The 25,751-nt window shown below is 36.5% G+C and overlaps 3 protein-coding genes, 1 long non-coding RNA gene and 1 other non-coding gene across 7 annotated transcripts; 4 read left to right on the top strand and 1 right to left on the bottom strand.

The window, feature by feature from the left end:
• The first annotated feature begins 1,544 nt into the window (after nt 1-1,544).
• Nucleotides 1,545-2,126, top strand: LOC104093109 (uncharacterized). Its single transcript, XM_009598823.1, has one exon. It carries the CDS (start codon nt 1,545-1,547, stop codon nt 2,124-2,126), a length of 582 nt encoding a protein of 193 aa, XP_009597118.1.
• A 4,816-nt stretch (nt 2,127-6,942) lies between these two features.
• Nucleotides 6,943-15,558, top strand: LOC104093093 (uncharacterized). Of its 3 annotated transcripts, none has more exons than XR_011411101.1 (4): nt 6,943-7,385; nt 10,047-11,721; nt 11,885-11,974; nt 15,405-15,558. It is a non-coding gene; the product is annotated as an uncharacterized lncRNA (long non-coding RNA). The 3 variants fall into 3 exon arrangements; XR_011411102.1 differs by lacking the exon at nt 15,405-15,558 and adding an exon at nt 13,491-13,509; XR_685567.3 differs by lacking the exon at nt 15,405-15,558 and having other exon boundaries at nt 11,885-12,154.
• Nucleotides 15,559-18,677: 3,119 nt separating this feature from the next.
• LOC138899379 (uncharacterized) lies at nt 18,678-19,936 on the bottom strand. Its single transcript, XM_070185545.1, has 3 exons — nt 19,075-19,936; nt 18,917-19,017; nt 18,678-18,773 (listed from the first exon to the last, which is right to left on the bottom strand). The coding sequence occupies exons 1-3, from the start codon at nt 19,934-19,936 to the stop codon at nt 18,678-18,680; spliced, it is 1,059 nt and encodes a 352-aa protein (XP_070041646.1).
• A 1,471-nt stretch (nt 19,937-21,407) lies between these two features.
• Nucleotides 21,408-25,074, top strand: LOC104093095 (uncharacterized). Its single transcript, XM_009598806.4, has 7 exons — nt 21,408-21,597; nt 21,751-21,791; nt 23,091-23,148; nt 23,777-23,870; nt 24,086-24,170; nt 24,246-24,311; nt 24,605-25,074. The coding sequence occupies exons 1-7, from the start codon at nt 21,519-21,521 to the stop codon at nt 24,716-24,718; spliced, it is 537 nt and encodes a 178-aa protein (XP_009597101.1). The 5' UTR covers nt 21,408-21,518; the 3' UTR covers nt 24,719-25,074.
• Nucleotides 25,075-25,203: 129 nt separating this feature from the next.
• Nucleotides 25,204-25,305, top strand: LOC117276004 (U6 spliceosomal RNA). Its single transcript, XR_004506228.1, has one exon. It is a non-coding gene; the product is annotated as a U6 spliceosomal RNA (small nuclear RNA).
• The last annotated feature ends 446 nt before the right edge of the window (nt 25,306-25,751 follow it).

The following is a 25,751-nucleotide window of genomic DNA, read 5'->3' as shown; positions in this document are numbered from 1 at the left end:
TTTTGTTCTCTTCGATTGCATGATATATCCAAGCAATGACCTGTACCGCAAATCTTTGGAAGTTACGTTGCTGCTAAGGTAATTTGTCTCATTTTAGCTAATAAGGTTTCTTAAGTCAAGTGTGCTGCCTGAAATATGGCATTTAAATATTCCCCATGATTGCCCAAAATTAATGAGTTATGAGGAGCCAGTAACTCTGACTTTTCGATCTATTAGTGATATGACTCTCTCACTTAGCTTCGCAAGCCAGCTTTTAAGTGTGGACTAGCACATGAATTAAGGCATTAGCTTATCTCACACATTATATTTCGTTAATCAGAAGTAAAAAATACTAAATTATTTGTATGAGTTAAAAGGAAAATGTTTATATGAACTATTGTTGAAGAAATGGCTTAAAAATAGTGATTATTTGCAAAGTGTGTCAAGGAATTGAGCCTTGCAAACATGAAGTAACTAGAGAAGGATCGATGTAGTATGAAGTTATATATATGGATGGAAAATGAGAAGGTTAAAATGGATGAGTAAATGAATGAAGGAAGAAGCAATTTGGAAGATATCAATGTATTGATGTGACCTCGCTATGATTAAACTGAAGCAAAATTATGTTAAAATGTGGACAAATAAAGATTGTTTTAATAGTATTGTCATGGATATTAATCTAATTAATGAACTTGTTTGATTGTGCCTATCATTTGAATTATGAAGAAGAAGAAAAACAAGAAAAAGAAGATATTGTGCCTATCATTGTATTTACTAACATAGTAATGAGAGATACTGAAAAAATCTCGGTATCTATGGCTAGTCAAAAAACTCTTTCTAACGTGAGCCTCTAATCGGGATGGGGATAGGAAGACCCCGGAATAGCGTAAACAAGGTTCCAAGTACGGATCCAAGGCTGACTGATGAACGAAAGCTAGGGAAGGGCATAACTACATCTCCAAAAGGAGTAGTACTTGAGGTGGGTGGAGAAAAGGGCTCACCGATGGCCATGGTGAATGAGCAAAAAATCCAACATGCATGAGCAACACCTAGTCCAGGGAAGCAAACTTCAATCATAATTGGGAATAATTCCAGTTCAACCGGTGGTAATTCATCAAGGGAAGTAATAGGAGGAGGAAAGAATATACTAGCGCTCATGATAAAGGAACAGGACTGTTCAGTCCACAGAGGTGGAGACAAGCATAGGAAAACTGAAATTGACTACGACTGAAGGTAATTCCAGGCCGATTGATGCTAAATCAGTGGAGAAAGTACATAGTGGACTAGGGATTAAAGCTGGAATGGGTGGAGATAATTGTAAAACAAGGGCAGGCGAGGTGCAAAGGAAAACTGAACTGAACCCTACTAATTCTGGTACATAATCATGGGTTGGTGTGGTTACAAGTAACAAAATGGCTTCGAGGGGTATGAATTTGTAATTTATAGCGTCGCTGATTCACAAAGGGGAAAAAATAGTTCAACTTGATCCAGAAGACATTGAGAATGAGAAGTGGAGCTCAGCTATAATCCTATATGTTATTGGAGAATCTCTAACAATATGAGCCATGGAAAGGTTTCTGGTGTCACAGTGGAAATTTGCAATGAAGCCACAAATTTACTACCATAATGAAGATTACTTTGTGATTGGATTCCAGAACTTGGAGGAGAGAAATGAGGTATTGTACTCGAGGCCTCACACTATTAACAGCCGACCAGTAATAATGAAAGCTTGGACTCCAGATTTCAATCTATACGAGGAAGTTTTAAATACTATTCCATTATGGATTAAGTTACCAAACTTGCCTCTTAATTGTTGGACCATGAAGTCTTTTAGCAAGATTGGTAGTGCGCTTGGCAACCCTCTATATGCAGATGATTGTACAACTAGCTCTGCTAGAATATCATATTCTAGGCTATTTGTGGAGATGGATGTTACAAGACCCTTGCCGAAAAGTGTTAAAGTACAAGATCCCAATGGTGGAGCATTTAAACAAGAGGTTGCGTATGAATGGGAACCTGCTTACTGTGTTACTTACCTAAAAATTGGGCATACTTATGCTCTTGAGAATAACCAAAAACCCCGAATTCACCCCGCGGGAAGAAGAAATGACAGACCTAAGCTAGCTTGGAGGAATAAGGAAACATGAGTAACAGTGAATGTTGCACCCATAGTGAAATCATGACCTGTTAATGTCCAAACAAAGCAAATGAATAAAGAGAAGGCATGGGAAGATTCTGGTTTGAAGTAGGGAGAGGGGTAGCAAATTGTTACAGTCAAATCAACTGCTAAACCTTTTAAAACAACCACAACTGATGAAAGAAGCATTTAAGTAATGTCTTTAATCTTCTGACTGAACCAAAGAATCAACTCGCAGGAACTAGCAATACTAATGGTGTAGCAGTGGACTATAATCAGCGTGTTACTGATTATTATAGAGGAATTGCTGAAATGAGAGTAGTAGTAATAGAGGTTCTGAGGGGTTGGCTAGTTCTTCATTCATTCCAACATCAATTTATTTACATGAAATATGAGAGGTGAATAAGGCATAATAGCAGAAGGAGTTGAAAGTAGCTACTAAAGAGAATAAAATGGATCTATTTGCCATCCTAGAACATAGAGTAGCAACACAAAATGAGACAAAAATAATCCAAAAAATAGTTTCTGGGTGGAAATGGATATCAAACTATAGTATGAATAATAAAGGGAGAATCTGGTTAGTTTGGGATCCTAGAGTTGTGGAGTTTACACTAATTGAAATGGATGCACAATATATACATAGTCAAGTAAGAATCTTTGAATTGAAGCTGGACTTTGCTTTTACTGCTATATATGGGCTTCACACAATACAAGACAGAAGACACTTATGGGATAAACTCCAGATATTGGTGAACACACAACAAGGACCATGGATTGCCATTGGCGATTTCAATGTTGTGCTGAATCAGGAGGACAGATTACATGGGACACAAGTTCAAGATTATGAAACAAGGGACTTTAGGGAGTTCATGGTGGATAATGGTTTGGTACAACTGCAAACTATCGGTAGGGAACATACTTGGACAAATAACCATACTTTTAGCAGGATCGACAAAGCTATAGTAAATGCTGCATAGATGAATAATATGACAACATTGATAATCTAGATATTAGAGCCGCATATTTCTGATCACTCTCCTTTGAGGATCAACTTTGCTGGACAAATAGATAGAAGAGGGAAACCATTCAAGTTTTTCAATTGCATAGCTGAGCATAAACAATTCTTAACAGTAGTAGAGGAAGGTTGACATACATATACCGAAGAAAACCACGTGAAAAAAGTGTGGAATAGGTTGGAACTAATTAAACAAGGGTTGAAGAAACTCAATTTTGAACAATTTCATGGAGTGGATAGAAGGATGAAACAAATAAGAAAACAGTTGAATGAAGTTCAGGAGAAGCTGGGATAATCTATCCAGGAAGGTGATTCAAACTCGGCTTATTTCTTTGCAAATATGAAGAGTATATATTTCTAAAATTACACTAGAAGTCTGACAAACACTCAAGGAGATATAATTCATTCTGAAGCATAAATAAAAGATGAAGTCATAGAATTTTACAAGAAGCTACTTGGGACAACAACATCTACACTATTTGCTATTAATCCTATTGTCATGAAACAAGGTCCTGCATTGAATAGGGAACAACAGAGAGATTTGATCAGACCAGTTACCAGAGATGAAGTATACCATGCTCTATTGGATATAGATGATATGAAAGCCCCTGGCTGTGATGGATTGAATGCTTTCTTCTTCAAAAACGCATGGACAATTATAGGTAATGGGGTTACAGAAGCTGTCTTAGATTTCTTCAAGACTGCTACTATATTTAGAGCTGCGAATTGCACTTCAGTAACACTGATTCGAAAGGTAAAAAAATCCAGCATCCATAAAAGAATATAGGCCTATTTCATGCTGCGCTACCGTATACAAACTCATTTCTAAGATATTAACGAAGAGTCTACAGATAGTTATGAATGATTTGGTGGACAATTGCTAGTCGGCTTTTGTGCCAGGCAGGATGATCACAGATAATATAATACTTAGCCATGAATTAGTTAAGGGTTATGGAAGAAAAGGAATTTCACCAAGATGCACGATGAAATTGGATATGCAGAAGGCGCACGATTCTCTTGAGTGGATGTTTGTAGAACAAATTCTAATTGGTATGCCATTCCCGGATATGTTTGTAAAATGGGTTATGAGTTGTGTCAATACAGTGTCTTATTCTATCCTACTGAATGGAAAACCAACACCACATTTTGATGACAGGAGAGGACTAAGACAAGGAGATCTTTTGCCGCCATTTCTCTTTTGTATTATTAATGGAATACCTAACCAGAAACCTGAAGACCTTGAGGAAAATACATGATTTCAACTATCACCCAGATGTGATAAAATGCAAATAGTGCAGCTTGGGTTTGCCAATGATCTTCTCTTGTTTTGCAGGGGTGATAGAGGATCAGTAAAATTATTATATGACTGTTTTCTGCAATTTTCCCATGCCTCACGTCTAATAGTCAACAAGCATAAAAGTTTCATCTTCTTTGGTAGAGTTTCTGATGATAAGAAGAAGGAAATTATGGAAGTTTTGGGAATCTCTGAAGGCGAGTTACCAGTAAGATATCTAGGAATGCCCCTCAGTACTAAGAGATTATCAGTTTCACAATGTCAGCCTTTACTAGACAAAATGGTAGGAATAATCACTTCATGGACTTCAAAATTCCTGTCATATGCGAGAAGGCTACAACTGATAAAAAGTATTATTTTCTCTAGGCAAACGTTTTGGTGCCAGATATTTATCATGCCAAAAAGGATCATACAACAAATTGAAGTTGTGTGTAAAAGATTTCTCTGGACTGGAGGAAACGAGATAACCAGGAAGGCATTAGTTTCATGGGACAAAGTCTGCCCAAATCAGTTGAAGTTTTTAATGTGATTGATATCTATATATGGAATAAGGCTTCTATATGCAAATACTTTTGGGATTTATGTAAGAAAAAAAGATAGATTATGGATCAAGTGGATCCATAATTACTATGTGAAGAGAAAACACTCATGGGAGGTTAAACCTAGAAATGCTTCTTAGATGGTGGTCAAGGTGTTTAAGGCAAAGAAGACTGTTGAAGCTGCTGGCTACACATATGAAGATCTGATGGATTGCAAGGCCCCGTAAAATTTAGTAAAAGAATTTAAGGTTTCGTGCTGCAGAGGTAGGCTTACGTATTTGAGGATTGTAGAAATTCTTCGCGGCTCGCAAGCTCACCGCGGTACGAACTTTTTGGGTTGAAGAATGCACTGAGAGTTGATGGAAATTTTTTGGCAAAAGAAAGCGATTCTGCGGTCACGTTTGCGACCGCAGAACAAGTTTGCGGGCCGCATAACGATCGCATAGTTGAGCAAAGAGTTGTTGGATTTTGAAAGTTATTTTGCGCCAATTCTGCGGTCGCATAATTCATTTTGCGACGACATAAGTGGTCTGCGGACTGCAGAACGGTCGCAGACCTGACCAGTGCAACCCAGTTCTGGGCATCAGTTTTGCGGTCCATTTTGCGGACCGCATACCTATTATGCGGTCCATTCTGCAACCGCAGACCTGAGTTCGGAGGGTCCATTTTCTGATTTTTATAACCCGACCTCATTTTTATAAATAGCCTTTGGGGCTTATTTTTGGACGATTATGTGATGATTTTAGAGATAAGTGAGAGTGTTGTAGAGAGAGGAAGAAGCTCAAGTTCTTTGTTCATCAAGATCTTGTCCAAGCTTTGAAATCCAACACAGAAATCTCATAAGATCTTCACTCAATAGGTAAGGTTCTAACCCTAATCTTCAATTTCGAGTTTAGGGTAAAAGATTGGTGATTGGGAGTATGATTCTTGGGTGTGAGAGTATTATGTATACACGTATGTACCAATAAGGTTTGTGGGAAGATTGTTGAGCTCAAATAAGTAAAGATTGTGTTGTAGAATGAAGGAAATCTTGTAGAAGAACCTTGTGGCCAAATGTGCACACCTAGTGTTTGATAAAATGCTCAAATGAGCTGAAACAATGAATATCTTCCTAATTTGTGTTCAATTTTGTTATGTCTCAAAATAGATTGGAATTTTTAGGATTTTCGGAATGTTGTAGTAATTTAAGGAAAGCTCAAAGCGAGGTATGTTGGCTAAATTCCTCTCTTAAAAACTGAATCACACGGTATTCGTGTAATTTATGTAAGTCCCGAGTTGTTCATTATAAAATTAACTATTCTGAATAAGCTTGTGTTGAAAGATATATGATCAATATGTATCCCAAATACTTTTATCGTGTTATGTTATCATTTGAGAATGTGTTCAAAGTATGGGTTGTGCATTAAAAATGTTTCGACTTCAAGTCAAAGTCAAACGAAGGCTATTATGACAAACCTCTATGTGCTTAACTCTTAATTGCTCATATGTGTACTGAAAACTGTAAGCACGTAATTTTTGATCCGGCACGTTTTTGAGCTATTTTAGTGTTTAAAATATTTATTTAACTTAACTTTAATTTTTATAGAGTTTCAATCAATTTTTACTTCAAATTACAATTTAAAAACTCAAAAATATTTTCATTTTTAGTTTAAGGTCAGTTAGTATATTTATGTTTATAGTATTTTAATTTTACCATGACTTTAGCCTATTTTCTCTATTTTTACTTTATTATAACATTTAAAAATATAAAAATATAGTTTTACTTTTAATATTTAATTTAATTTTAGTAGTTTATTAGGAGTGATTTTTATAAATACATTACATTATTTTAGTCTTCTTAGCCCAAAATTAAAACCCAACAAGACATGGACCCAACCCAATTTCCTAAATCCAAGCCCAATCCCTTAACCATAAGTTCTCCCTACCTAAAGATAAATACACACCTCACCCCCAAAAAAAGAAAAAGAAGGACTACTATCTCACCCTCACCATCTTCAACATAGAAAAACAGACCCCCCCCCCCCCCCCCAAAAGAGGGACTCCTCTTCTACACTCAAAAAACCTGAGTCGTCCCCTTAATCTCATCCCTCACCTCGCGATTCACAGACCTCACTCCCACACTCTCCTCTCCTCTTATACACAGAAACTCACAATCAAAAAAACTTTGGATTTCAGATCTGGAAAAATACAAAAAAGAAAAAGAAAAAAGGAAACAGATTAGAAAGGGAAATTATGAAACTCTTGTTTCCGTCAAACTTCAGTTCATCTACTTGTTAGTTTTGGGGTTCTTGAGTTTAAGTTGTTGAAGGTTGATTTTGCCGTGGACTGCTTCCGTTGTTGCTGTTGATGTCTTGTTGATCTTCATTTGGCCCTTTTGTCTAGCCTTTATTTGGCGTTTCTAGCCAATTCCTAAGCGATTAGGTACACATCTCCAACTTGTACTTTTTCCTTGATTTGCAATGAAATTTTGGCTTTCTCCTCCTAAATTCTCTTGTCGTGAATGATTGAATCTGTTGTCAATTTTGGTTTTAATATAAGTGGAACGTGTGTGAACTTATTTGAAATGCTAGATCTAGCTAATACTTAAATATGCTATAGATTCAAGTGACATGGCAGAATGTTTAGGAAAATCATTTTTGTGCTTTATGTGAATGATTCGTGGCTTAAGATGATTTTTAGCATGAATTGAGGCATACTGTTTTCACATGTTTAGCCTAGACTCAATCGAGACTTTTGTGTTTAGCATAATGATCGAGTATATGATTTGGGATGTTATTATTTAGGACCTGATTTTAACATTGAGTAATTAATATGTGCTTGCCCAAAGATTTTGTAAGCTATGAAGTGTGACTGGACTTGTTTGAGTAGGAATTTGTGGATTTAGCTTTTCCCAGTATGGGCCTATTAATTGGCCTAACGAGGCTGCATGCCCAATTTGGGGCCTAATGGTTTCCACACTATATTATCATTTGGGCTCAATTGTAAGCCCACAAACGTTTACAACAGACCTGGTTAAGGTTTAAATGTGAGTCTTTCCTCATGCATAACTCACGATTTTGTGAAAACCAACTATCAACCATATTATTAATAAGGTAAATCCATCGAAGGCATTTGAACTCAAGACCTTCACATAATCCCAAAATATAGGAAGAAATAATCATAAATGCGCTAGTTGCTTTAGGCGCGATTAATAAATCATTGTGGCTATGGGTACGGTTTCCGTGGCATAGTCACGATACATAATCTCCAAGTCGAGTGTGCGTTTCACGTGACTCGACCATCACTTCAAATAATAATAAAAATTAACATGTTGTAAATCGCGGGTGCGTTTCATGTGGCGCGATTCACAATGTGTACAAAAACAAACGAGTGCGCGACATCGTGACTTGTTCAAACAAATTCCATAAATACCAAAAGCGGTTTAAAAGGTAAAAATACACGATAGGTCTCAAATATGTATTAAATCAGATAATTTGGCCAATTATTAATAGTTGAGCGACTGTGCTAGAACCACAGAATTCGGGAGTGCCTCACACCTTCTTTCGGGTTAACAGAATTCCTTACCCGGTCTTCTGTATTCGCAGACCATAAATAAGAGTCAATTTCCTCGATTTGGGATTTAAAATAAACCGGTGACTTGGGATAACATAAATATTCCAAGTGGCGACTCTGATTAAACAAATAATCCCATTTCGAACATTGTCACTTTAATTGGAAAAACTCCCTATCCCCTAATACCCCCTTCGGGAAAAAGGAGGTGTGACAAAAACCTTGATTGAAACGCCTTGTTATTGATGATGATGATGATGTTTGAAAGTGAAAAAGGTGAGCATGAAATACTAAATACGGTCGGCGTGCCAAGAATAATTTTATAATTGTGGCTAATAGTGCTAATAAAATGAAAGAATGTGTGAAACATTATGAGATGAGTTTTGACTCCTTTTTATAATAAATGTCATTAATGTCCTATGATTACCCGTGATTAGTACAAGTACGGGGTAGTATGAACATGAACTGTGGCAGTTGCGAAAAACAAAAAAATCATGAACTTAGTTAGTGACCCAAGATGACAAAGAGGTATATAATGAGGTGTAAAAGAGACGTCCTATACTAAATGATGACGAACCTTAAGGAAAGAAATTGGGTCTATGTACCATTGAAATCTACTTAATGATTGGCCATGCATGTATTAATGTAATGAGCTATGTTTTTCCATGATGAGCATGAACATGAAGTGTTCCAATGATCCGGGAACTTACGACCTTAAAAGTAGCGTTAGTCATGTTGCTTGAGTTTATACACAGTTATGTGCATAATGATGTGTTATGAACCCTATGGACAGTCTATGAAATGCATAAGTATAATGTGTTATGAACCCTATGAACTGTCTATGAAACACATAGGTGTATTGTGTTATGAATCCTATGGACGGTCTATGAAACACATAGGCGCATTGTGTATGGAGTCCTATGGACGGTCTATGAAACGCATAGGTATATTGTGTTATGAATCCTATGGACGATCTATGAAACGTATAGGCATATTGTGTATGGAATCCTATGGACGGTCTAAAAACGCATATGTATATTATGTATAGAACACTATGGACGGTCTATGAAATGCATAGGTGTATTGTGTATAAAATGTATAGGTGTACGGTATGAATAAACACTATAGATAGTTTATGAGACACATAGGTGTATAATATGATATGTAAATGTATGGTCGTAAAATAAGAGAGGGATATGGACGATCTAGTGAGACGCTTTATTAACACAGGCAATAGGTGCCACTTTCATTGGCATTGTTCGTACATGTTGTTTCAATAAAATTATATTATGTATTCCACGTATAGTTCATATGGCTCGGTTAATCCTAAAAGAGGTTTAAAATGATGTAAGTATAATAAGACTTGAAATTTAAATCTATGTGATGTTTCGTAGTTCCTTGATGTCCTTTATTTACCTCTTATTTGAGTTACCGTATTTTCATATGTTGTTCTGTCTGCCTTACATACGAGTACTATTCCACATGTACTCACGTATCTTTTGCCGGGGGCGCTACATCTTTTAATGGATGCAGGTGCTTCCATAGCAGGTGACATCGATCTGTGATAGCAGTATATTCTCCTCTCAGCTACTTGGTGAGCCCCATTTCATATCGGGGTCATGTACCATTTGTTTTCTCATGTATTGTGTTTTGAGGTATAGCCGGGGCCTTGTTGCCGATATTATCCTAGCACTCTCTTGTACCCGTTAGAGGCTCCGTAGACATGGTGTGGATTGTACATTGGTATTGGGAAGATGAAGCTAATGATACTGTAATTGTATCACATGCTCCACTTCTAAACTAAGGATGTGTAATGTACGATTTTGAGGACTTTAAAATGAAGTAACTAATGGTAATGAATTGGTATTGTACACATGATCTCTTTATTGTCTAATTAATGAAAATGTATCTTTATTCATAAGTGAGTTTGGGTAGAAAGTATCTAACATGCTTGCTTGATCGGGTTCACTTGGTTGAGCGCCGGTCGCGCTCCCCGAGTTCGGGGCGTGACATGGATGTTACTCAGTTCTCAATTAAGAAGTTCTATCACATGTTAAGAGGTGACTTTCACAAGGTTAGCTGGAGAAGACTAGTATGTAATAATCCTGGATGCAACAAATGGACATTTATCGTGCAACTCGTAGATCTTGGGAGAATATATACGAAGGACATGTTGCTTAAGTAGGGTGTAGTAACAAACTTACAGTGTCCTCTATGCAACACTGAAGATGAATCCATAGAACATTTGTTCTTCAACTGCAAGTTCTCTGCAGAATTATTGACCAAACTGCTCAATTGACAAGGCATCAACAAATTACCTATGGGATGGAGTCAAGAAGTTAACTAGGCAGTCAATCATGCTAAAAGAAAAAATGCCAAAGCTGGTATATTTAGGATGGTGATGGCTGGTTGTATCTACTATTTATTGCAAGAGAGGAACCAAAGGACTTTCTTGGGCAAACAAAGAAGTGTTGTAGGCCTTGGTAAATTGATAGTACAAGACATGCATGGAAGAGGACAATGGAACAGTAGGATAGTTGAAATTTTGAGAAATATGTACTATTACCCCTAAGTTTGCTCGGAAACATGTTGTAAAAAGGGATGGGGGATGTTAAGGAGATAGTTGTTCTAAAGTTGAGGCTGTCCAGCTTTAGGGGTTTCGATTTGTTTGTACATATTTTTTTCCTTAATAAAATTTGACTAATTACCAAAAAAAAAAGAAGAGATAATGACATTTTCTAGCTAATCTTTCATGATCTTAATTTTTCTTGAGTAACTATTCATATCATCACATGTTGCATGCTTAAAGTCGATATACTTTTTTTTTGATAACTAACTTAATTTTATTAATCACCAAAGAAACAGTTACAAAGCCACAACTAAGCCAACAAAGCTAGCTATTTAATAAAGGAAAACCTATGTATAGTGACTTAGCCCTAACTCCTACTTATCTATCAGTTCAGTTCAAAATTAGATATTTCAATAGCTTAGTTTGGTGTGCATATGTTTCAATAGTTCTCCATCCGACATGACTTTCTTAGGGTCCGAGATGGCAAAGAAATTGAATGTGATCTTTCCTTGAATTTTTTGATGTTTGTGACCTATTCTTAAATTGCATTCCTCTTTCTTGCTTTCTTTAATTTTTTGTTGCTCAGTTCACAAAACATAATCGCTTTGCTTTATTAATCCGTTCTCTCTTTCGTAAAAGGTATGAAACTGTACTCATCATCCTTTTTTTGAAAAGAAAAGCTATAATAGGCCGTTTAAGAACAAGTTCTAAAGATAATTTTTGAGTGGGGTGGAAAATTTAGTCTCAGTTTTTCATATTTTTTTGTTGTTAGTTAACAATTCATCTGCTCTTTGTATTCCAGAGTTCAAAGAAGAAGAAGAAGAAGAAGAGCAGTGTTCTCAAGTATGACACTTTTGGATGGATAATACTTGCTCTTGGCTTTGTTGCATAGGTAGGATTATATTTAAAACCAGAATATGCACTTTGCGGGTAAAAATACATACTCTAGTTTCTCCTTGCATTAAGAGCTTTAGACGTTCATACATGCCATTTAGTTCCTAGCTGTCGGCATTTAAGCTAGTTATGTAATTTTAAGAAAAATTATCATAGTTAAGGAAAAATTATATATATATACATATATATATATATATATATATATATATATATATATATATTAATGCATCATTTCACGAATAAATTATGATTTTTTTGGTTTCTTCTTTTTCTTTCTTCTATTCAATAACTATAGTTGGGTAGGATTATATTTGTGATGTTCTATAATTTTCACATAACTTTTCTTTTATTTAGCAGAAAAGAAAGAAAAAATAAAAAGGTGAGAAAGTTGTGCGATCATTGCAATATCTATAAAAAAGGAATTATGTACAGTGGCTTATCAATTTACTGCTGTCTGTTCCTTGTTAATTTGGATGTTTTTTGAGTCAAGAATTGCGCCTAAAAAAATGTCAAAAACAGCTAATCTGCACTTGGAGCCTCAAGCTCGACAAGGAAACTTCTAGAAAGAAGAAGAAGAGAGCATTTTGGATAAAATGAGTGTATGTCTTCATTAGCAAATCCTCCGAAAGACTATATACAAAGCTATACAAAGCTCCACTAACTCCACTAACTAACTCTTAACTTACCAATAGGCCGCTGCCATGTCACCTCTAACTAACCAATCTGCCAACTAATTATCAGCTAAAAAACTATTAACAGACTATATGTGATGACCCAAAATATCATCTTTAAATTTAATAATTAATTATGTGATATAAGCACTATTTACCATTACTCGACTTGCATGTGCAGTTCGCAAAAATTTTCCGGAAAGTTTTCAGGTGAAAAATAGATTAAAATGTGAATTAGATGTTTAAAACACAACTGAGTTGACTTTGGTCAATATTTTGAGCAAACGGACTCGGATCAGTATTTTGACAGTTCTGATAGGTCTGTATCGTGAATTGGGACTTGGGCGTATGCCCGGAACCAAATTCCGAGGTCCCTAGCCCAAGATATGGAATTTTGATAAAAAGTTTAAAGTTTGAGTTTAAATAGTGACCGAATATCGAATTATATGCAAATGACTCCAGAATAGAATTTTGATGATTCCAACAGCTCCGTATGATGATTTTGGACTTAGGAGCGTGATCGGAATTTTATTTGGAAGTCCGTAGTGAAATTAGAGTTGAAATGGCTAAAATAGAAATTTAAAGTTTGAAAGTTTGACCGGGGAGTTGACTTTTTGATATCGGGATCGGAATCCAGTTCTGAAATTTTTTACAGCTCTGTTATATCATTTATGACTTGGGTGCAAAATTTGAGGTCAATCGGACTTGATTTGATAGGTTTCGACATCGAATGTAGAAGTTGGAAATTCTAAGTTTCATTAAGCTTGAATTGGAGCATGATTCATGATTTTAGCATTGTTTGATGTGATTTGAGGTTTCAAATAAGTTTGTATGATATTTTAGGACTTGTTGATATTTTGGGTTGAGGTCCCGAGGGCCTCGGGTGAGTTTCGGATGGTTAACGGATCAAAAGTGGGACTTAGTTGTTGCAAAAGCTGCTGCAATTTTTCTGCTGGAAATACTTTCAAAATCGGGATGCCTGTCAAAATCGAGCTCCCTGAATAAATCGAGCTTTCGATCCCTGACAAATCGAGGTCCCTGACAAAATCGAGATCCCTGACAAAATCGAGGTCCCTGATCGAACTGGACAGATCGAGCTCCCAAGATCGAACTGGACATATCTGTAAGTTATAAAAACAATGGCATTCAACATTTGCCATTTTTGACAAACTTGAGCTTGAACAGAGGCGACCTTTGACAGATTTTCAAGGAAAGACATTTGGGGTAAGTGATTCCAACTCGGATTTGGTCTATATACACAAAAATATCATTGTTTTCACCATTTAATTAGTGTTTTGAGATTGAAATTTGAAAATTTTTAGAAATCTCATAGAAATAAATTTTTTAGATTTCGGTGTTGATCCGGAGTCCGATTGGAGTGAAACTGGTATAGTTGGACTCGTAATTGAATGGGTTATCGGATTTTATAAGTTTCGCCGGATTCCGAGATGTGGGCCCCACGGGCAAATTTTGAGCTAATTTCGGATTTTATTGAAAAATATAGTATTTTCTTATGAAATTGATTCCTATAATTTTTGTTGATTGTATCGAATTACTTATGACTAGATACGAGTCGATCGGAGTCGAAAAATTGAGGAAAAAGCATAATACTTGGTTAAATTGGAGCAAGTTGAGGCAAGTGACTTGTCTAACCTTGTGTGAGGGAAATTTTCCTAGGATTGGTATTAATTGTAATGTGATGAAAGTCGTATACACGAGGTGACAAGTGTGTACACGGACCTAATGTGAAGGATTATGTGTTCAAATTATGAAGATCACTGTTACATATTAATTAAATTATTAAATCTTGTTATATTCTCCATTAATGATTTGATTTGTATACCTTAAATTTTCTTGACATTTTCCTGCTAATTATTTTACCTGTTTGATTAAAACTTGGTTTCTTTTATACTGTGCATTATTTGAAGGTTGATTTTCTTTAAATTAAGTATTATTAATATGAAATATTATTTTCCTGAATTATTTTATTCCTGATTATTTTCGTAAGATTTTTGGTACTCATTGTGAAGGAGCCGTGAGCTCTTTATTGTGGAAAATATTATTTTTGAATTATTTTGGCATGAGCCGTGAGCTCTTTATTATTGAAAAATATTGTTGTTGATTTATTTTTGGAAAATTGAAATATTGGGCACTTGAGGTAAAAATTGTGATATATTGTGATATTGATACGCATGCGGTGGTATAAGGTGTGGGGATTGAAACGCATGCGGTGAGATAAGGGTGGCTTGATACGCGTGACTAGTAGGGGTGACTACTAGAAGTCATGCGGTGTGATAAGGGAGGCTAAAATGCGGGATGCTATTTCGGAAAAAAGATTTTTTTAAAATAAATTGTGAAGGCTCCCGCGGTGATATAAGAAAATGAGATATTGTGAATTTATTTATGATTTGGGACTACGAGGTGGTACCTCAGTAGTGCCCTTGTTGATATTAATTTATGGTCATAGTTGCCTTCGATTAATTGTTGTGATTTTCATAAAGCTGAAAGGAAATTCTGTTTTGATTCCACGAGATATTATTTGCAATTAATTGGTGTCATTAAATGTGACATACTATTTGATTCATTTCCTCAGTCATTTTTATCTTATTAAATTGTTTAAATATTTTTCCATGTCATTATCTATTCTCCAGTAGGGCTGACCTGACCTCGTCACTACTCTATTGAGATTAGGCTTGGCACTTACTGGATACCGCTGTGATGTACTCATACTATGCTTCTGCACATCTTTTTGTGCAGATCCAGGTACATCTTACCAGTTTAGACGTCAGTGAAGCTACCTGCGCACGGAGACTTTGAGGTATATCTGCCAGCGTCCGCAGACTCCGGAGTCCCCTTCTATCATTTTATGTTGCTTCCTTATTTTTCTTTAGACCTTGATACATAAAAATATTGAGAATAAATTTTAGAAGCTTGTGACTTATTTCTACCGGGTTTTGGGAGTTGTAATTATTTGAATTGTAGTTTATTTATTTCAGATATTTATGATTATTCCGCATTGATAGGCTTACTTAGTCTTAGAGACTAGGTGCCATCACGACCTCCTACGGAGGGAATTTAGGGTTGTGACACTATCACTAACAACTAACAATACAAATCATATCAGCTAAGAAACTATTAAAAGACTATCAGTAATAACTAACAATACAAATCATAGTAGTCCCCCTCAAGTTGAAGGGTGCAAAATGTTTAGCACACCAAGCTTGCCTAGAAGATACAGGTGCTGAGCTTGACATAACCCTTTGGCGAGCAGGTCAGCTAGTTGGTCTCGAGTGATCACATAAACTGTCTTGACAACACCATTTTTTATCTTGTCTAGAAATGAAATGACAGTCAATTTCTATATGCTTCGTACGCTCATGGAAGATGGGGTTAGCTGCTATTTGCATAGCAGACTTGCTGTCACTAAACACTGTAATTGGGGTCTGAATGGTCACTCCGAGCTCCTTGAACAAACCAAGCAACCAAGTAACTTCCGCTAGAACTGAAGCCATGCTTCTATACTCAGCTTCAGCAGAACTTCTGGACACTGTTTGCTGTTTTTTTGACTTTTAAGATATCAAGGATTCTCCAAATTTAATGGCATAGCCTGTGATTGATCTGCGGGTATTTGGGCATACTGCCCAGTCTGAACCACACCAACAACTTAACTCAGTAGCAGCCCCAACTTTCAGCCACACACCTTGACCTGTAGCATTCTTCAAATATCTCACCACTCGTAGTGCAGTTTTCCAGTATGATCTCTTAGGATGCTGCATGAATTGGCTCAATGTTTGGATAGTATAACTGATGTATGGCCGTGTAATTGTAGCATACATAAGCTTCCCAATCAGCTTCTGGTACAATGTAGGATCATGCAATGTTACATCTCCCATAATGGCTGTGATCTTATCATATTCCACTGTAGTCAACTTTAGATTGGTTTGCATATGAGTGATAGCAGGTTTGGCTCCACTGAGGCCCATGTCAGAGATTAGCTCAGGTACATATTTTCTTTGGTTTAGTATAATGCTAGATTTTGATCTAAGAATCTCAATGCCCAAGAAGTATTTGAGTTCCCCTAAATCCTTTAGTTTGAATTTCTGATGGAGCACCTGCTTGGCTTCAATGATCAAGTCTGCATTGCTGCCTGTAATGAGCATATCATCTATATAGACTAAAATGACCACTATGCCACCCTTTTTCTTCAAGGTGAATAGGGAATAGTCATGACTACTCTAAGCAAATCCTGCTTCAAGAAATGCCTCTGTCAATTTGATGTTCCATTGCCTAGAGGCTTGCTTAAGTTCATATAAGGATTTGAGTAACTTGCAAACCTTCTACTCCCCTGTCTCCTAAAACCTTCAGGTAGTTTCGCGTACACTTCCTCACAGAGATCACCTTGCAAGAAAGCATTGTGCACATCCATTTGGTACAAATACCATCCTCTGGACACTGCTAGTGCTATCACAGACCTAACTATGACCATCTTGGCCACAGGTAAAAAAGTGTCATGATAGTCAAGGCCTTCCTGCTGACTGTATCCTTTGGCAACCAACCTAGCCTTAAACCTCTCAACTTCTCCATTGGTATGATATTTGATCTTATATACCCAGTTAGAGCCCACAATGTTCTTTCCTGCAGGTAAATCAACAACTTCCCAAGTGTGATTGTCCTGTAGAGCTTGGATTTCTTGTTACATAGCTTGAATCCATCTAGTGTCTTTGGTTGCTTGTCTGAAAGTCTTTGGTTCCACCAGGCTTGAAATTTTAGACAAGTAGTTGCAGTAAGTGGGGGGCAACATTATCATAAGAGAGATAATTTACCAAAGGATATTTACTGGAAGCTTTGTTTGGTGCTATGTAGTCCTTCATCCAAATGGGCTCTTTGGACTCCCTAGCAGATCTTCTAACAACTGCTGGTGGTGTTGGTGTTGTTTCTGCTACTTGTGGTGCCATTTCCTGCATTGTCTCTTCCTGTGATGCTGTAACATGTTCAGGTTCAGCACCTTCAGTGACTGATTCTGCAGGTTCAAGATCATCAACTGTATTAGGTGTGTGAGTTGTAGTAATAAGTGTTTGAACTTCTTGCACATCCTGACTTTGTACATTATCAGGCATGTCAAGAAACCAGGATTGCTCTATATCTAAGTTTGCAGCAAAAGGAAATTCTGATTCCTTGAAAACTACATCCCTACTCACAAATAATTGTTTGCTATCCAATTCCAGTGATAGATAGCCTTTCTGTCTCTCAAAATAGCCCATAAGAACTGTAGATCTAGCTCTTACAACAAACTTATCACCTTTGGGTACAATGGTTGCATAACATAAGCATCCAATTACCCTCAAATGCTTCAGAGATGGAGACTTGGAGTGTAGCATTTGATAGGGACTTTCCTTTGATGGCTACAGATGGTAGCCTATTAATCAAGTACACGACAGTTGTAACACAAATGCCCCAGTACTTAGTTGGCATTTTGGACTAAAACTTTACCTCTAATATATATCCATGTTTCCTCTCCATAACACCATTCTGTTGTGGAGTATGTGTGCAACTACTCTGATGTATTACACATAGATCTTGCAAGAGTGATTTACACTGAGAATTAAATAATTTTGTTCCATTGTTAGATCTTATTATCTTCACCATAGTCCCAAACTGATTTTTAATCATCAAGAGAAAGTTCTTAATAACAAAAATGACTTCTGGTTTAAGTTGTAGTAGATGAATCCATTTATAACGACTAAAATCATCTACAATAGTCAAGAAGTAGCATTTCTTATCATAGGTAGCAACTTTATAAGGGCTCCAAAGATCCATATGAACAAGAGCAAAAGGGAATTCAGTTCTGGAATTGCTAGTAGGAAATACTAGTCTAGCTTGCTTAGCTAGTGGGCAAACAGGACACTTATTGAACACTTTATTATTTTCAGCACTTTCTAAGTTCATACTCTTCATAGCAGTTGGTGAGGGATGTCCAAGCCTCATATGCCACAGTCTGCAGTCTTCTCCTTTTACTGCAGCAGCCAACCTCTAATTCTCGACCTTATTTTTGCCAATTGCTTCTCTCAAAATGTACAGTCCAGCATTTCCCTTAACAATCCCCTTCACCCTGCCACTGGAAAGGTCCTGAAACAAGACAAAGTCAGGGAAGAAATTGACTGAACATGAGAGCTGCTTGGTTAACTTGGATACTGACAACAAATTGAATTTGAAGTCAGGTATGAACAATACATCACTAATGGATTCAGTTCCAAACAAACGAGACTAACCTTATCTTCTGTAGGCCGATGTACACTATCCTTAGAGGCTTTCCTAGTATGAGCTTCATCTTTTAATAAGTTTTCAGTTGCTGTTATGTGGTGTGTAGCACCTGAATCGACAATTCATTCATTTGCAAAGCTACTAGTCATTAAGCAAGTAACAATACCTGCTATATTAGCTTGAGCATCAACGCTGTCTTTGCTTAGCATTCCCAGAATTCGTTTGTATTGATCCTCAGTGAAGTTTGGTCCTTTTCCAGCTAAAGTAGTATGTAAATCATCACTTGTTGAAGAACTTTGGGATTGAACCTCAGCACTTGCAGCATTTCCACATACATTATTCACAGCATTGATAGATTGTTGATTTCCAAATTGTCCTCTAAAATTGCCATTACCTCTACGAGGCTGTCCACCAAAGTTGCTATTATTAAACTTCTTCTTTCCTTTAAAATCTTCAGGATATCCTATGATTTTGTAATAGTTTTTCTTTGTGTGACCTCTAAGCCCACAATGCTCACACTGTATAAAGGGCTTCTTTCCCCTGTAACCTTGACCCCTGCCAACTTGCATTGCCATTGGATCAATTTTTTCATTCAAACCAGAAGATGAGTGTTGGGACTCATCCTCAATTACCATAGCATACGCCTGATTAAGAGATGGCTCATTTGATTGTAGCAAAAATTGTCTCCTGACTTGGTCATATGAGTCATTTAGGCCACTTAGAAATTGTAGCAACATTTGTTGTTGTAAGTGTTCAGCATACTCTCTCGAATTAGAGGCAGGTACTATGTCATCATACTCTTTCCACAAACCTTTCAACTTAGTGAAGTAAGTAGAGACAAAGTTTGTACCTTGAGATAGAGTAGCAATAGCTCTGTGAATCTGAAAAATCCTCATGCAATTGACCTTGTCAAACCGTTCTCTTAGATCTTCCCAGACCAAATGAGTATTTGAAGCATACACAATTCCACTAAGGAGCTCTGTCGATACTGTGTTCATGAGCCATGAGAGAACAATTGCATTACACATTTCTCACTGTTCATGCAATTCTGTCTCACATGACTCCTTTGAGCAGGTGCCAGTCACAAACCTTAGCTTTCTCTTCCCAATAATGCGATCTTCATTGTCTTGCTCCAAAGACCATAATTCTCTAATCCTACTAACTTCACAGAGATTAGAACAATGCCAGGAATGTCGGATGTACCAAGGTATAATGGATGTGTATAGGAGATTGCTGTTTCTGCCAGTGAAGAATTCAATTTTCAAAAAACACTCAGTGAATGAAGGATCGATAGACTCGAGGATGCCGTAGATTACATTGATAAACATGCACAGATTATCAGTAGCTCCTGCTCTGATACAATGTCAAAAATAGTGCTAATCTACACTTGGAGCCTCAAGCTCGACAAGTCCTCTAATGGAGGAAGCTTCTAGAGAGGAGGAGAAGAAGAGAGCATTTTGGATAAAATGAGTGTTATGTCTTCATTAGCAAATCCTTCGGAAGACTATATACAAAGCTATACAAAGCTCCACTAACTCCACTAACTAACTCTTAACTTACCAATAGGTCGTTGGCACGTCACCTCTAACTAACCAATCTGCTAACTAACTATCAGCTAATAAACTATTAACATACTATCATTAACAACTAACAATACAAATCATATCAGCTAACAAACTATTAACAGACTATCACTAACAACTAACAATACAAATCACAATAAAAAAATCAGTGAAAAAGTATAATCTTCCACGCCTGAGATTCAACTACTAGGAAGTACTGCAAATGTGTGTTATAAGTCGCAATTGACGAATGCGATATATCGCAGTCGATGAATACTAAAATTGACTAATGCGATATATAAATCATAATTTCGGAACGCGGTGTATAAGTCGTAATTGATGAATGCGATATATAAGTCTCAATCGATGAATGAGATTTATAAGAAAATTGACTAATGCGAGCTATAAATCGCTTTTACAATTGCGACTTATAAATCGTAAATAGTAAATGTGCCTTATAAATCGTTATTGGTAAACGCAACTTATCATCGCAATACTTGTACTTTAAGCCACTATTAAGCTGGTCACAATAAATGTAACTCGGAAGCTTCAATGTCGACGCTTAAAAAAAGAAAAATAAGAGAGCGATCAGTCCTCCGGGCTCCGGCAATCACTAACCGTCTTTATAAATCACAATTGAATAATACGACTTGTAAATTACTATTGAGAAATACATCTTATAAATCAATTGACAAGTGTATTTTATAATTTGCAATCATAAACGCGATTTATAGTAATTGACAAATGAGATTTATATATCAAAATCGCATATTCTCATTAAAATAGTCAAAATCGCATATATTAACTTATAGTAATCGTTATTATAAATTACATTAAATAAAAAAAAGAGAATGTGGAGGAAAAGGATTTTGAAGAGTGGGCCCCGCTGGACGCTAACATTGATTTCAGTTTGCCTTGGGCCACACAAGCGCAAAAGGCTAATATGAAGCAAACGAAACGTCGTCGTCACCCTGGAAATAGTCACTGTACTTGAGCTATACATTCCAATTTTAGTCTCTGCTTTTTTTCTGGCAATCGGCGCACGAAAATGGCAGCCTCAGAAATGCTATCAAAGGAGCAATTGCTTCATCTTTTTGATCGCTTCGCATTCCTCACCTCCCAACCTGGTACAGACCTCTTCCCTTCTTCAACTTCATTTGCATCTTCACCTTTTCCTTGTTTTTATTTTTTTTATTTTTATTTTTTTATAACTATATGTAAGAGATGTGTCATTTATCCTTACTTTTCTTACTGCTAAGAGTATTTTAATTCCTCAACAGATGTCAAGAAAAGGATTGCTGATGCTGTCAGCGACAAGCAGGTGAAAATTTCGTCTTTGAAAATTACTGTTTCTTCAACTTTATTTAAGAGTAATTAGATTGTTGAATTTATGCATCTGTATCAGCTTAAGTTTTAAGCAGTTGATTCTGTGTAGCTATATATATCAAAGGTGCTTTTATAAGTTCTATTAAGCAAATGCTGAAGCAGCTAAAAACTCAAAAAGGCTTATATGAAAGAATTTTGGTAATTGTTTGAAACAGAATGTTGCTATGTAGTGAAAGAATGCTCTTCTTATTCACTTTTGGCATGCTTTTGAAAAAAAAAAAAATTCTTTCTGCTTTTGTTACTTTGTGCTCGATTCTTAAGAAATAAGGTTTCTTAAAGGTTTTATCTTTATGTGAAGTTACTTTACCATTCATAAAGTTTTTCCTCAATATTCAAATTAACTTTTTTATTGCAACATTTTTGCTAGTTAAGTTTTTGGATATAATTATAATTGGGCCCTGAAACTGCAGTATGCATGTGGAGTGTGGACGAAATGAGTTGTGCAGATGTATGATAAGTGAAGAATGATAACTTATTAGTTTACTATTTTACTGTACTAGAGTCTTTTCTAGTTAACAAATGGTTGATTTAATGATTGATTTTGCGGGAAATGCTTGTGGCATTTACTATGAGAAGGTCCCGTTTTTGAATTTCCTTTTGAAGGACCTATTGAAATAAATGAGTGGACAAATTATCACATAAGATATGCACAAACATTTGTTTCCACATCCATGAATTTAATCAAACTCCTTTTGGAAAGCATCAAATCTGTTTCTCCGCTTGGAAAAGGCCATAATGAGCCCCTGAGCCCAAGTGTATATTCCCCACTCCTAAGGGATAGGACGTCATGGGACTTCTGTTCATCTTGTATGTACTACATTGGCGCATGAACTACCTATGCACTCAAAGGAAGTCCCTAGTTGGTTTTGTTCCTCTCGATATCCTCTATTGGGGAATCAAAACCTAAATGGAGCATTATAAGGTGCAACAATGTATTGCCAATGGTGCCTTAATGGAAAATGTTAGAACAAGAGTATCTCATGTGAACTCTTAAGGAAACAGATACCATGTCATGTTGGACTTGGGAGGATCATTTGTGAATGGCTTCTTATTTCTGTATCAATACGGTAAGACTTGATTTTTGGAGAGTCAAAAATGCCTTTCTCATGAATATCATAGTTGTGATCTCCATTGACTTGTTTAATGTCAATATCTTCCATATTCTATCAATAGTTAATTTTCTCCATTTACGGCTGTGCTTTGAAATTGAAAGATGGAACATCGTTGTATGCAGGAGGCTGTCGCTGTTACCACTGCCATCCAAGAGGAGATATTTTCCGAGATGGGAATTGGTGAGCTTTAAATTACTCGTGCTTTACTTCAAGGACGGTTCAACTTAGGCAATTGTTGAGTATTAAAGAGCAAGTGCTCTTTTCTGCTGTATATCATACGTATGTTCGTCTGTACATATGTTCGAGCATGCGTGCAAAGACGAAGCACTTTTTACTCTAATCTAGTTGAACCGTGTCGCTTGGTCATTATATAGTGGTCCTTGTTTTTCAAAAAAGAGATGCCAAGCACCAGTTTTGCAGATAGAGCTGGGCAGAATTGCAGATCTGTTACAATGTGATTTTGCAGAAGTGGTTAATATATACTTGTGATGCTGATGGTGTTTCTGCTGTTTCATAAAATTGTATGTTTAGCTTGGAAGAAGAACTGTATTGCCCACTTTCTACAGGATGATAATCTTGTCATTTTTCTTGTTTCTTAGTTTAATTTGATAAGAAGTTAGATTGAGTTTCTGCTCTCTTTTTGTTATTTTCATTGGTTCAAAAACTAATACTAAAGTTTACCATTGGTGATATGCGGTGTCATCTAATAAATGCGGAAAAAACATACCTCCAATCGTTATTCATGCGTCATATAGTTATATCATTATAATACTATAACCAACGGGAGATCTTTATTTCTCTGCTGCAGATCCAAGATTTGGTCTTACTTGCTTGGGGAAAATAAACATGACCTATGAGAGTGATCGAGACCTGATGATTCGTTTTTATGAATTTGTTGCAAAGTAAGATTAGCCTATTCCATCTGCGTATTGTTAAGATGAACTTCCATTTTGTGTTTATTTCTCCTTTATACCTTTTGAAGAAAATTTCTTGGCACAGTGTTCAATAGGATATTGAGGCCATTCTTGCTAACAAATCCAATACAGATGTAATGAATGTTGAGTTCTCTGAAGAAAATAACTTGGATTTTGTTCCTTCTATTTTACTGGCCATGAAGAGAAGAAATGGCTTGTGAAGAGGCCGAGTTTGGTCCAGACAGGTTTGCTGAAAGATTAAAGATGCAACAAAATTTACAAGAGCAGGTAAGAGATCTCTTCTCTTGATGCTTAATGATGCTATAGATGTGGTAATAAGAGTGGAAATAAACATTTTGACAGCAACTGGAGATGCTGAAGTACATGCGCAACTTTCACATGGATGATCAGTCTGCAATACTTGAGAAGGTAATGATGAAAAACTACATATTAAGACGATCTCCCCATGAATGAAGATGCTGGTTTCATAAATAGAACATTAAAAAAAATGAAATCTCTGCTTGAATAAGTCTAGATAACATTTGTAGAAGTTAAAAAGTACCTGAAGCAATGGGGTTTGTTGACCACGAGCTTTTGTTGTCAGAGTTTACAACTCCATAAAAGTGATGGAACTTACAAAATTAGATTTCCATACCAATTAGCAACTTATTTTGCATGCTGTACCTATGTTGTTCTTCCAAATTGACTGGCATGTTTGACAGATTCACCAGCAGTTGGAGAAGGCCAACTTTGACACTGAAGCTTCTGTGCTGACAGTGGAGCAGATGCAGGATGTTGTTCGACGGAGAGTATCACCTTTGTTCCAGCCTAGATAATCACGGAGCTTTCGTGGAGTTTCTAGTTTTTACTTGCATTTTAATTCGACTGTGCCATTAGATGTTGAACCATGGCCCCCCCTGTCACACCAAGAGGAAGAAGAAATCGAGTGAAGAATAGCAGCTGCTTGCTTTGCTGCAATGAAATGGTTAGGGGAAATTTTCTGCTCTGCTGTCTAGTATATACTGGCTGAAACCCAGGAAGCTGAGGGCTGTAGTTTCAGTTTGTTTACTTGAAAGTAGCGTGACATTTTACTTGAATGAAGTAGTAGTATTAATTTCGTCTGTATTTCAAAGTCTATATGATGTGGTTTAAGTAGACATTTGTTATCTATTTAAGTAAACATTTGGAACAATAGGGACTTAAGATAACTATTAGAGATACGAAAAGCAATCGTTGCGGCATATAATCCAAAAGTAGTTGAACTGATACAATGTTTTTGCTTGTGAATTCCATTTATTTAGCGATTCTAAAGGAAATATTGGTCCCTTAAAGACATCCAACAAAATTGTAACGATACGGAGAATATTAGCATGGCCCATGTGCAACGATCGCAGGCACAAATAGAGAATAGTCCAAATTTTTTAAAAAAGAAAATATTGAAAGTGGAAATTGGGCAATCTCAACGAGTGATTAACGCAACAAAGAAATGATGACGATGATGGACATTCTTAATTGAACAAAATTCATTTATAGCCACTCGGGCCAAACTTATATCACCCAATAGTCACAAAACGACCCATACAAGTCATAGCCTAATAACAATAAACGGCTAGTAACTGAAAAATTTGAAAGTGGTGCCACTAAGGAAAATCGGAGCCGCGGCGGCAAGAATTAGTAAACATGAAGATAGCAGAGGCAAGAGAGAAGCAGAAGGAAGCAAATCGGAAGACGATAATCAAAATATTGAAACGCCGGACCTTGTGTACGGACACTGTAAGTGAAAGTGTGACGGCGACGGCGACGACATATCACTATATTCAAGAAACAATGACAGATTAAGAGACTTCATAGTTATATGTAGGCAACAAA

This window comes from Nicotiana tomentosiformis, chromosome 9 (assembly GCF_000390325.3).
Source record: "Nicotiana tomentosiformis chromosome 9, ASM39032v3, whole genome shotgun sequence".
NCBI lineage: Eukaryota > Viridiplantae > Streptophyta > Magnoliopsida > Solanales > Solanaceae > Nicotiana > Nicotiana tomentosiformis.
The sequence above is the reverse complement of the archived record's forward strand: the minus strand, read 5'-3'. Positions and strand labels throughout refer to the sequence as shown.